Raw genomic sequence first — 13,512 nt, forward strand, 5'->3', positions numbered from 1 at the left:
ATATTTTACCATAGTGGACCAGAGATATTTTGTAAAATGGTCTCTTGAATACGTAAACCCCCCATTTTTAGCTCACCTGAGCTTAAAGCTCAAGTGAGCTTCTCTGATCACCCGTATTCTGGCGTCCGTCCGTCCCTCCGTCTGTAAACTTTTAACATTTTTGACTTCTTCTCAAAAACCACTGGGTCAATTTCAATCTAAGTTGGCACAAAGCATCCATAGGTAAAGGGAATTCTAAATTGTTAAAATTCCAAGGGGAGATAATCAAGAAAAGGTAAAAATAGAGTAGGGTCATTAAAAAATCTTCTTCTTAAGAACCACTGGGCCAGAAAAGATGAAATTTATAGATAAGCTTTATTAGGTAGTGCAGATTCTAAATTGTTAAAATCATGGCCCCCGGGGTTCGGATGGGGCCACAAAGGGGGATCAAATTTTTACATACAAATATATAGGGAAACTCTTTAAAAATCTTCTTCTCAAGAACCACTAAGCCAGAAAAGCTGATATTTACATGAAAACTTTCTGACATAATGCAGATTAAAGTTTATTAAAATCCTGGCCCCCGGGGGTCAGATGGGGCCACAATAGGGGATCAAATTTTTACATACAAATATATCGGGACAATCTTTAAAAATCTTCTTCTCAAGAACCACTGATCCAGAAAAGCTGACATTTACATGAAAACTTCCTGATTTAGTGCAGATTCAAGTTTGTTAAAATGATGGCTCCCGGGGGGTCGGATGGGGCCACAATAGGGGATCAAAGTTTTACATACAAATATATAGGGAAAATCTTTATAAATCTTCTTCTCAAGAACCATTGGCCAAAGAAGTTCACATTTACATGAAAGCTTTCTGACATAGTGTAGATTCAAGTTTGCAAAAACCATAGCCTCCAGGGGTAGGTTGGGGCCATAATAGGGACTACAGTTTTACATGCAATATATATGGAAAGTCTTCTGATATGGACCAAGGTGACTCAGGTGAGCGATGTGGCCCATGGGCCTCTTGTTTAATTTAAGTTTTACAATTATTCTTTGCACACTTTGAAAATAGTAAATTATAACAGCAAATACAGTCTTAAAATCAAGATTAACAGAATATAACAATATATATATATATTATGTAAAACATACTGAAAATTTTGTCCTATCAGACAATTAGAACACGAGGGGGGGGGGGGGGGGGGGGTTCCTTTTTCTTAGAATTTTTTGTGTTAATGTTTTTTATTTTTTTTTTTTTTTTGGCTATCAATCATATCATACATAAAAATACATACATGCTATCTCATACTTATAGAAAAAATAAATATAGTGTAACATACAATTCATGTAGATTCTAGCAACTACAGCTCATGTATAAATAATTGTTTCTTGAAAGTACTTATGGAGAAGAGTTCAAATATTCAACAACTTTGCTGATGATTTTCTGAGGCTTTATAATTCTGGGTTTCTTTGAACCAAATACAAACTCACTAAAAACAGTTTGAATTCCACTGTGAGGGTCATGCCTAAGTATGATTTTTAACTTGTTCAGGCTTAGATTGTAAGATATATATTGAGCCTTTTAGAGATCAGTGTAGATGTTACATTGCTTTGTACCATTGGAGCTAGTGAGGACTTGACACTATAATAATTCATGGTAAATATATCTGAAGATTCACATTTGAATGCTAAATTTGACTCGTACAGTTCTCGTAAACTACAAACATCAGACAAAGAAGTTATAACCGGAACTTTCTATTCAGTGGTTAAAATTTAAAACCGGATACGTCAAAACACGGCCTTTCCTTAAGAGAAAGGTTTTACAATATTTTACAATATTATTAAATTTTTCAGCACTGATAAAAAGTTCAGCAGGCACCTAATCTTCCTTCCTCCAGATACAGCTTTCCAAGACAACATCAGAGTTGGTCAGTGTTCAAAATTTTTTAAATCTATTGAAAGGTTTGCTATGGTGAATGTACAGGTAACTTGAGATGGCTCAAACTTCGATCTCTAGAAGTTTTTGATCTTTCGAAGTTCTTGATGTCTGGAGGTGAAATCATGGTCCCAATTTTTCTCTCTGTATAACTATATTTACACTCTGAAGTTCTCGACCTCTCTAAATGAAATTTAGGTCCTGTAAAACATATTTTATTGTTTTCACTTTTGATCTCTTGCAGTGGTGGTAGTATATACGCACCATCAATGAAGTGTATAATTATTTCCGCTTGGACCTTACCTGGATAACAGTGAATGTCCGGGACCAGCTTGATCATGTTGATTAGATGGTTATGTAGGTGACACATCACCTATGCTCTCTTTGGCAAATAAACCTTTTCTTTTGGGGGATCGTTAATTGTTTGGTTTTAACCCTTGACATGTGTGGTTTTTTTGTTAGCTTAATTGAGTCAAAGACTTAAGTGAGCTTTTCTGATCAAAACTTTCCGTTGTTTGTCATTGGCGTATTCTTGTAAACTTCTCACATTTTCATTTTCTCCAGAACCACTTGGCCAATTTCAACCAACCTTTGCACAAATTATCCTTGGGTGAAGGGGATTTAAGTTTGTTCAAATGTGGGGCAACATCCTTCAATCTCCAATGGGAGATAATAGTGAAATAGCGAAAATATCCTGACAAATTTTTAAAATCTTCTCCAGAGCCAGCAGGCCAATTTCTATCAAACTTGGTGCAAATCATTCTTGGGTGAAAGGGGTTCAAGTATGTTCAATGAAGGGTCATGCCTTCTTCAAAGGGGGGATAATCACAAAAATGCACAATAGGGTGTAATCATTTAAAGATCTTTTTTTCAGGAACCACTGGGCCAGAAAAGTTCAAATTTACATGAAAGCTTCCTGACATAAAGTAGATCCAAGTTTATGCAATTAATGGTCCTTGGGGGTAAGATGGGGCCACAATAGGGGATCAAAGTGTTGTATGCTTATATATAGGAAAAATCTTTAAAAATATCTCTTGCACTATTTAAGCTAGGGCTTTCATGTTTTGTATATATATTCTTTATGAAAAGACCTTTCATTTGATGCAGTGATCTTGTGACCTTGACTGAGAAGTTTGACCTTTTAATAAAAATCTTACCTATAGTATATGTCCTGAACTATTTAAGATAGATCTTTCATATCTTGTTAGCTCACCTGAGCTGAAAGCTTTTCGGATCGCCTGCTGTCCGTCCGTCCGTCTGTAAACTTTTTACATTTTCGACTTCTTCTCCAGAACCACTTGACCAATTTCAATCAAACTTGGCAATAAGCATCCTTGGGTGAAGGGTTTTCAAGTGTATTCAAATGAAGGGCCATGCCCCCTTCAAAGGGGAGATAATTACAAAAATGTAAAAATAGGGTGGGGTCATTTAAAAATCTTCTCAAGAACTACTCAACCAGGAAAGTACAAATTTACATGAAAGCTTTCTAGCACAGTACAAATTCAAGTTTGTTAAAATCATGATCCCAGGGGTAGGATGGGAACACAATAAGGGATCAAAGTTTTACATACAAATTTATAGGGATCTTCTCAAGAACCACTGGACCAGAAAAGTTTACATTTACATGAAAGCTTTCTGACATAATGCAGTTTCAAGTTTGTTAAAATCATGGCCCCCAGAGGTAGAGTGGGGCCACAATAAGGGATCAAAATTTTACATACAAATATATAGATACAAATGAGAAATTATTGATTAATTTTTTATTGGCCTTTTATAGAGATTTTTTATGGCAAGATATTTGACCTTTTAATTTGACCTACTTGTAAGAAAATGTAACCTGTGAAATCATCATCATGAATATTTATCGCCACGATACAGTCCTTTTTAGCTCATCTGAGCTGAAAGCTCAAGTGAGCTTTTCTGATCGCCTGTTGTCCGTCGTCTGTCTCTCCGTAAACTTTTCACATTTTCGACTTCTTCTCCAGAACCACTGAACCAATTTCAACTAAACTTGACCAAAAGCATCCTTGAGTGAAGGGCTTTCAAGTTTGTTCAAATGAAGGGTCATGTCCTTTTCAAAGGGGAGATAATCCCAAAAATGCCAAAATAGGGTGGGGTCATTTAAAAATCTTCTCAAGAACCACTGGGCCAGAAAAGCTGAAATTTACATGAATGCTTCCTTACATAGTGCAGATTCAAGTTTGTTAAAATCATGGCCCCGGGGGGTAGGATGGGGCCACAATAGGGGATGAAAGTTTTACTTACAAATTTATAGGAAAAAATCTTTATAAATCTTCTTCTCAAGAACCACTGCACCAGAAGAACTGAAATTTACATGAAGGCTTCCTGACATAGTGCAGATTGAAGTGTTATAAAATCATGGCCCTGGAGGTAGGTTGGGTCCACAAGTGGGGATACAAACATATAGGGAAAATCTTCTCAAAAACTACTGGGCCAAGAAAGTGGAAATTTACATGAAAGCTTCCAAACATGGTGCAGATTCAAGTTTGTAAAAATCATGGCCCCAGGGGCAGGATGGGACACAAGGGGGATCAAAGTTTTACATAGAAATATATAGGGAAAATCTTTTAAAATCTTCTTCTCAAAAACTACTGGGCCAGGAAAGTGGAAATTTAGACAAACGCTTCCTAACATAGTGCAGATTAAAGTTTGTTAAAATCATGGCCCCCTGAGGATAGGATGGAGCCACAATAGGGGGTCAAAATTTTACATACAAATATATAGGGAAAATCTTCTCAAAAACTACTGGGCCAGGAAACTATAAATTTACATGAAAGCTTCCTGACATAGTGTAGATTCAAGTTTATTAAAATCATGGCCCATGGAGGTAAGATGAGGCGACAATAGGGGATCAAAGTTTTACATACAAATATATAGGGAAAATCATTAAAAATCTTCTGAAAAATCACTGGGCCAGAAAAGTTTACATTCACATGAAAGCTTCCTGACATAGTCCAGATTCAATTTTTAAAAAATAATGACCCCCGGGAGTAGGTTGAGGCCACAATAGGGATAAAAGATTTACATGCGAATATATATTGGGAAAATCTTTAAATATGAGCCAAGGTGACTCAGGTGAGCGATGTGGCCCATGGACCTCTTGTTGTTTAAGATTATCTTGGTTGCTAAAATTATTGCCACGAATCAGTTCATCACTGGTAAATAGCGAAATAGTCATAAGAGTTGTTTTATAGTATGAAATAGTCATAAGAGTTGTTTTATAGTATGAAATAGTCATAAGAGTTGTTTTATAGTATGAAATAGTCATAAGAGTATTTTTCAATGTAAATGACTTGTACATTGTATACAACATTTATTAGTGGTATACATTTCCATTCTTCTTTTAGGAAATTTTGTGAAGTACATAATGAAAGCACTACATGAATATTGTGAAAATGGAATGAAAGATAGCTCTCTTGATGACAACAAAAGTGTTGTGGCTTCATTTTGTGAGGATGACATGAATGGAAAGGAAAAAGAAATTGGAGAATTGCCAAGTATCACTGGAGAGCAACCACCTGAAAGCCAAAATAAAATAATCGGGATCAAAATGACCAACAGAAAGGAGATTGCCAATGAAACTGTGCACGTTGAAAAGAGTAGACACTGTGAAACACCCGACAAAAAGGTAGAGAAACAACAGACATCGGACAACATATTTACTTATTTCACAGAAGAGCAACTGTCATCTTTATTTGTGAAAAACAAGAATGGAGAAAGAACAGCATTTTGTGATTTGGGTAAACTTTCTTTAATCATTTTGTACATGTACACATGTTATGTTTTCGGTGTTACTTTGCTAATCATCGCCACAAACCACGCCCATCATCTCGTTCTTGCTACATCATATTCGTGGTTGTATGATTAAGAAAGCCCAATTCTTCATGAATATTTATGTTCATATATTAACCAATTGGGGAGCTTCCATAATTTCTTTTGGATGAAAAAAAAAACCCCAAACACTTCAGTTCATTGCATGGCTCGTGACAGAATAATCCCGAGGATTGCTGATTGGGGAAAACTGACATAGCCTCTGTTGTCAGGTGGATTTCATTTAATATATAGATATATGTATACTTGATTTGCCTCTAAAAGAGTACTCTTTAAGATTTTTTTGTCTGTTAATATTTGTAGTCAAATGCTTAAATGCTACACATTTTACCTGTGGGTGCAGCCATTAAAATATCAAAATCCATTATTGTGACTAATGATTGTCATTTTATAAATATTCATGAAAATTTAGGGTTTTGCTGATCATGCAGCCACGGTTTTACGTAAGGTAGGTACTTAGACTTGGTAAGTGTGGCTAGTGACAATGTTTTCCAATTTACTATAGTAGGTACAGTCATACTTGATATATTTTATAATTTTTACTGTTTTTCTTAGGTGTGTACACAAAAAACAGAAATTTTCGCCTTTATCAATCCTCTAAGTATGGCAAGAACAATCCCCTTGTTGTGGCTTCAGATAATGAATTTGTTCCAACCACATGTACACCATATAGTGAAAAGTCAGTCTTCATGCAGTCACTGATATCTAATGTGAAGTAAGTATATAGTGAAAAGTCAGTCTTCATGCAGTCACTGATATCTAATGTGAAGTAAGTATATAGTGAAAAGTCAGTCTTCATGCAGTCATTGATATCTAATGTGAAGTAAGTATATAGTGAAAAGTCAGTCTTCATGCAGTCACTGATATCTAATGTGAAGTAAGTATATAGTGAAAAGTCAGTCTTCATGCAGTCATTGATATCTAATGTGAAGTAAGTAATGATGTTCTGTCTCTAGTCACATAACTGTATCACTGTAAATCACATATATTTTGCAAGACCTGATTTCCATAATTTTGCCACGTTGGGATTTCCAGCACATCTTAAATTTTGTGAATGTTCAATATTTATTCATTACTACCAGCACATGTGTAAACAACAGAATTACTTGATAACAAGAGATGTTTGTAAAACATATATCCCCCCATGATGCAAAATTGAAAAGGATTATACACATGCATCATTTAATTGATAGTAGTATCACCAATTCAAAATATTGAGCAGACAATAGAGTGGATTGACCATGTGACCTAAAAATCAATAGGGGTCATCTACTCCTTATGCTGTACCTGTGTACCAAGTTTGGTGTCAATCAAGCAAATAATTTTTAAAATATAGGAGACAATATATTACTATATCAAATTTGACCTGTGACCTTTGACCATATGACCTCAAAATCAATAGGGGTCGACCCATCTTCTAAAGATGTACCAGTAATAATGACTGAACTCATCTCTCTCTCTCAGAAAATAATATATACATATACCTTTGATAGTTCTTCTAAACATTTTGTACAAGTTTCTTTGCAGAATGTATGTATATATATACTGTGTGTATGTTTAAAAAAAAAAAAATATAAAAAAAAAAAAAAGATGTACCAGTGTACCAAGTTTGATGTCTGTCAAGCAAAGGGTTCTCTAGACATTGAGTGGTCAGTATATTCCTATGTCCAGTTTTGACCCTTGACCATGTGACCTCAAAATCAGTAGGGTCATCTACTCCTTGGGATGTACCAGTGTACCAAGTTTGATGTCTGTCAAGCAAAGGGTTCTCAAGATATTGTGCAGACAGTATATTCCTATGTCCAGAGTACATTGACCCTTGGACCTGAAAAACAATGGGGGTCCTCTTCTACTCATAACCAACCCACATATGAAATATCATTACGATCAAGTGAATGGTTCTTAAGATATTGAGCGGAAAACATGTGGTCTACCGACCGACCCACAGACAGGTGCAAAGCAATATGCTCCTCTTCTTTGAAGGGGGCATAAACATAGCACATCTTTTTTAATGCTGAGTATCCTGAAAGAATTGAAAGTGGAATGTAAATATGAATATATTTCATTTTTAGCTCACCTGAGCTAAAAACTCCAGTGAGCTTTTCTGATCACCCGTATTCCGGCGTCCGTCCGTCTGTAAACTTTTAACATTTTTAACTTCTTCTCAAAAACCACTGGGCCAATTTCAACCAAAGTTGGCACAAAGCATCCTTAGGTAAAGGGAATTCTAAATTGTTGAAATAAAGGGCCAGGCCACCTTCCAAGGGGAGATAATCAAGAAAAGGTAAAAATAGGGTAGGGTCATTAAAAAATCTTCTTCTCAAGAACCACTGGGCTAGAAAAGATATAATTTATAGATAAGCTTTATTAGGTAGTGCAGATTCTAAATTGTTAAAATCATGGCCCCCGGGGGTCGTATGGGGCCACAATAGGGGATCAAAGTTTTACATACAAATATATAGGAAAAATCTTCTCAAGAACCACTGTGCCAGAAAAGCTGAGATTTATATGAAAGCTTCCTGATATAGTACAGATTCTAAATTGTTAAAATCCTGGCCCCCGGGGGTCGGATGGGGCCACAATAGGGGATCAAAGTTTTACATTCAAATAATAGGAAATTTTTTTAAAAATCTTCTTCTCAAGAACCACTGTGCCAGAAAAGCTGAGATTTATATGAAAGCTTCCTGATATAGTACAGATTCTAAATTGTAAAAATCCTGGCCCCCGGGGGTCGGATGGGGCCACAATAGGGGATCAAAGTTTTACATACAAATATATAGGAAAAATCTTTAAAAATCTTCTTCTCAAGAACCACTGAGCCAGAAAAGCTGAGATTTACATGAAAGCTTTCTGACTTAGTGTAGATTCAAGTTTGCAAAAACTATGGCCTCCAGGGGTAGGTTGGGGCCATAATAAGGACTACGGTTTTACATGCAAATATATATGGAAAGTCTTCTGATATGGACCAAGGTGACTCAGGTGAGCGATGTGGCCCATGGGCCTCTTGTTATTTCACCTGAGCTTTACTGATAATTTTCTATCCAGTGTGCAGCTGTTGGTAAACTTTTAACATTTTTTACTTCTCAAGAATTCCTGGGCCAATTTTGATCATACTTGGCACAAATTATCCTTGGGTAAAGGGGATTCAAGTTTGTTCAAATGAAAAGCCAAAGGGGATTGAGATATCCAATTCAAATTCCATTATGCTGTAACCCTTTATCACAAAGTATGGTATAAAGTTTCCATGGAATAAAGGTTGAAATTTTGTTTTGAATCACAAAAGCTGAACTGCAGGGCCAAAGTGACTCAGGTGAGCGATGTGTCCCATGGGTCTTTTGTTAAAGATATATGAAGATATGAGCATGTGACGCTTCAGGCTGCTAATACGCTTCTTGCCGGTGTGAAGTGTTGCAGTTCATACTCTCCTGTATTTTCTAAAATGAAATTCATTCTTTAATAATATATATATACAAAATGATTTATATGAACCTTACTTTAGTGTCAAGTCAATAGCGATTATTAGTGAAAATCATTGCACCATCATTTAAAATCAGATTGGTATGAAAATTGCTAGAAATGTTTTGGAACCAGATAAGCATTCAGATGGGGGAGGGGGATGTTTTGCATTAAAAAAAAACCAAACACTTTTAAAATTGTTCTACATAATTTACAACAGATTTTCATCAAGAATGAGGATTTTAAAGTTTGATAGTATGCAGAAGGATGGCCCGAGATTGGTGAACAAGAACACGACCAGCATGGGTATGAGCAAATCCAAAAGTGCACGTTTTTAAACTGTGTATTATTTTGCATTGATATTAAAAAAAATTCCTTGCAGCTAGTTTAGAAGGATACAAGACTTCTCCTTATCCTGAAGTAGACACTTTCCTTGTGAAACATGTACAGGAAATAGAACCTCGTGGAGGGATCCGCCAATGGACATACTTCAGTCAGGGAGAACTCCTCGTTTACGAAATGGCCAATTACAGATTCTGTCATAACATACAAAGGAGCCACCGCAGTAACAACATCATGTAAAGTACATCTACTCTGTCTGCTCATCAATCAGCACTTCTTTGTATAATTTTATACAATCCTAAACCTTTTCTGTCCAACTGTAATCTTTCATTTTCATTGTATGGACATGCACACAAATTTCAATTAAACTTACCACAAAACATCCATGGGTGAAAGGAATTCAAAGGATCAAGTAAGGGCAACAAAAGAAAACATCTATTGGGCCGGATTTAGTTTAAAAAATTGCATTTAGTTTTCTCAAATACATATGGGAGTAGAGATTTTAAAAAAAAAACACCCAACAACCTAGGCTGCAATAAGGATTTGAAGTTCTACATATGAAAACTATTTTTTAGGTCACCTGAGTCACTAAAGTGACCTATTGTCATCGGTCTTCATCTGTCATTGTGTGTTTGTGTTATCCATTGTTACTTCTACAAATGTATGTATATTTGAGAAAAACTGAATGCATGATTAATATGATGTCCATAAAGCTTTCTATTTAAATAGTGAAATTCATGGTTCCTGTGTCAGGGGTTCAGGCCCTTGGGCAGGGCCAGTATGACCATATAGTGAAAATGTATTGAATCTTAGAAAATGTTCTCTACTCCCATATATGAGAAAAACTACAAGTCGGTTGTATAGTTTTAGATTATTTTGGAGGGAATTGTCATTAACCCATTTACAAGTCAGTCAAACTTTTTTCAAAAATCAGTTGATAATTTCAAAATACTCAAATGTTTTTACCTGTTTCAAATAATATTTTGAGAAACCAATAATGTTTTTGGGATATGACATCGATATTTCATTTTTTAGCTCACCTGAACCGAAGGTTCAAGTGAGCTATTCTGATCACATTTTGTCTGGCGTCCGTCTGTCTGTCTGTAAACTTTTCACATTTTCGACTTCTTCTCCAGAACCACTGGGCCAATTTCAACCTAACTTGGCCAAAAGCATCCTTGGGTGAAGGGCTTTCAAGTTTGTTCAAATGAAGGGCCATGTCCCTTTCAAAGGGGAGATAATCACAAAAATGCAAAAATAGGGTGGGGTCATTTAAAAATCTTCTTCTCAAGAACCACTGGGCCAGAAGAGCTGAAATTTACCTGAAAGCTTCCTGACATATTGCAGATTCAAGTTTGTTCAAATCATGGCCCCCAGTGGTAGGATGGGGCCACAAGGGGGGATCAAAGTTTTACATACAAATATATAGGGAAAAACTTTAAAAATCTTCTTCTCAAGAACCACTAAGCCAGAAAAGCTGAGATTTACATGAAAGCTTCCTGATATAATGCAGATTCAAGTTTGTTCAAATCATGGGCCCCTGGGGTTGGATGGGGCCACAATAGGGGATCAAAGTTTTACATACAAATATATAGGAAAAATCTTTAAAAATCTTCTTCTCAAGAACCACTGAGCCAGAAAAGCTGATTTTTACACGAAAACTTTCTGACATAGTGCAGATTCAAGTTTCTTCAAATCATGGGCTCCAGGGGTAGGATGGGGCCACAAGGGGAATCAAAGTTTTACATACAAATATATAGTTAAAATCTTTTTCTCAATAACCACTGAGTCAGAAAAGCTGATATTTACAAGAAAACTTTCTGACATAGTGCAGATTCAAGTTTGTTCAAATCATGGTCCCCGGGGGGTAGGATGGGGCCACAAGTGGGGGGGGGGGGGGTGTCAAAGTTTTACATACAAATATAGAAAAAAGCTTTAAAAGAACCATTGGGCCAAAGAAGTTGACATTTACATGAAAGCTTTCTGACATAGTGTAGATTCAAGTTTGCAAAGGGTAGTTTGGGCCATAATAGGGACCAAAGTTTTACATGCAAATATATATGGAAAGTCTTCAGATATGGGCCAAGGTGACTCAGGTGAGCGATGTGGCCCATGGGCCTCTCGTTATTCTCAACAAATTAAACAGTTACTATTTTGTTGATTTCATCCATGTTTTTGTTGTTTAAAAAATGCTAGGCTATACATTACGCCGTTAAGAAAAATACTAATCTTCTTAGGACACTCCTATAAGTTGGACACAGAGTTTTGGACCAAAATTTAACTCCAAAAAATCCGACTTATAGGCGAGTATATACGGTACCCAGCTAGGCAATTTAATTTAATAGGCGAGTATATATGGTACCCAGCTAGGCAATTGAATTTAAAAGAAATAGACAAATAATGCCAATATTGATATCTTTATTTGAGTTTCAAAGGAAGTTGGCCATTATAATGATGTAACAATACTTTTCTTGTCATCATATAGGTTTATTGTGGACCTGAAGAAGAAAATTTATTATCAAAAATGCCATGACCCTGTTTGCAGATCACAAAATTTCAAATCCTTGGGTAAGATTGTGCTTCTGTCTTCTGGAGAATACAGCATCTGAATAGAGTTATATTATACTGATTTTAAACTCTTTTAAAATATTTACTTGAAAGGGTGGTGTTCAGTAGAAAATACACTAAATCTGGGACAAATAAATGCACCAGGTAAACAGGATATTTAAGTCCACCGCAATTGTTCAACAATTTTAAAATGTTCTTGCAGATTTCCCATTACCCCAGTCTGTATTTCCCTCTTACTTGTGGGAAGACGATCCCATGTTTGATGGAGAAGATGATGATTTATGCAGTGCTGCTGATGAAGCAGAGAGGACAAAGCCTGGCTGAAATATCCTATATGCCATAGATATATTTTACATGATTTAAAGACTATGGGGGATAATTTGGCTGCAAAGGATGAAATTCTTGTCAGCCCTGGTCCAGATAATGACAGTTCATCTGCCAGGACACGGCCATGCAGTGTGCTAAGTACGAACACAGGACAAGTTTCATTTAAATAACTTGGAACATTCTGTGTATATGTCTTGTGTGTGCATCGTTTTTGAATAGTTTTATCAATAATAAGGCTTCATTTTAATCATATTAGAATTATTATTTTTATATGAATTTGATGAGGTATTTTTACATTATTGTAATGTTACACAAGAACTGCAAGTACATGTATAAGATGATTGAAATTCAATTCATCACCAAATTTGTTATAATGCCATAAAATTCAACTGGTGGTGGTTTATCAAGAGTTGACTATACATATACACCTGTAGAAACCCAACTTCTTGAGTTTAAATGGGAGTTGTATATTTTGTTAATATCCTATATATTTATCCTCAATAGACCATGTGATCATACATATCCTTCAATAAAAGTAATCAAAATTTTATTTCTACAATCAGTTTTGTATACAGTTAATTTGTAAACATTAAATGCACTGTTGTCAACAACACATTTATAAACATACAGATATGTAGTTTCTGTATGCTGCAGAGAAACTGTCATGTGTTTAACTTGCACATATTGAATTACTTCAATAGCCACTATTACTAATTTTTCCCTACTTGGCAGAATATTCACTTGTTAAATTTAACTGATGAAACGGGTACACGAGTCTAGCATTTCACATCCAGGGTTCCCAGCCTGCATACACACGGCCCAGAATGTTAGGATCTGTTGCTTGATCAATCAGTGCTGCCACCTGTTGTTCTGCAGTCAGTCCAGTCAGTGGAAGCTGAGCTCGCACGTTTTCTCTCTTGTCACCCTGGAGCACTCTCTCCATTGCAGGGAATGCAGGCTTCTTTGAGTGACCTAACCTCAATTCCTCTCTTAAAAAAATTTTGAAATACACATATATATATATATATATATATATATATATATATAT

General features: G+C 35.8%; 2 protein-coding genes across 3 annotated transcripts in view; one reads left to right on the forward strand and one right to left on the reverse strand.

The window, feature by feature from the left end:
* LOC125668230 (uncharacterized) overlaps window positions 1-13,014 on the forward strand; it is a 55,359-nt gene extending 42,345 nt beyond the window's left edge. Inside the window, exons 29-35 of the mRNA XM_056161800.1 lie at window positions 1,838-1,911; window positions 5,288-5,680; window positions 6,327-6,486; window positions 9,448-9,533; window positions 9,610-9,805; window positions 12,055-12,137; window positions 12,340-13,014. Of these exons, the coding sequence (XP_056017775.1) occupies window positions 1,838-1,911; window positions 5,288-5,680; window positions 6,327-6,486; window positions 9,448-9,533; window positions 9,610-9,805; window positions 12,055-12,137; window positions 12,340-12,461 (1,114 nt within the window). The 3' untranslated portion in view covers window positions 12,462-13,014. The remainder of the gene's footprint in view (window positions 1-1,837; window positions 1,912-5,287; window positions 5,681-6,326; window positions 6,487-9,447; window positions 9,534-9,609; window positions 9,806-12,054; window positions 12,138-12,339) is intronic.
* LOC125668227 (DNA-dependent protein kinase catalytic subunit-like) overlaps window positions 12,995-13,512 on the reverse strand; it is a 114,076-nt gene continuing 113,558 nt past the window's right edge. For both annotated transcript variants that reach the window (XM_056161798.1, XM_056161799.1), the window contains one exon: window positions 12,995-13,453. In XM_056161798.1, coding sequence (XP_056017773.1) covers window positions 13,249-13,453 — 205 coding nt within the window. In that variant the 3' untranslated portion in view covers window positions 12,995-13,248. The remainder of the gene's footprint in view (window positions 13,454-13,512) is intronic.

Source organism: Ostrea edulis, chromosome 4 (assembly GCF_947568905.1).
Source record: "Ostrea edulis chromosome 4, xbOstEdul1.1, whole genome shotgun sequence".
Classification (NCBI taxonomy): Eukaryota; Metazoa; Mollusca; class Bivalvia; order Ostreida; family Ostreidae; genus Ostrea; species Ostrea edulis.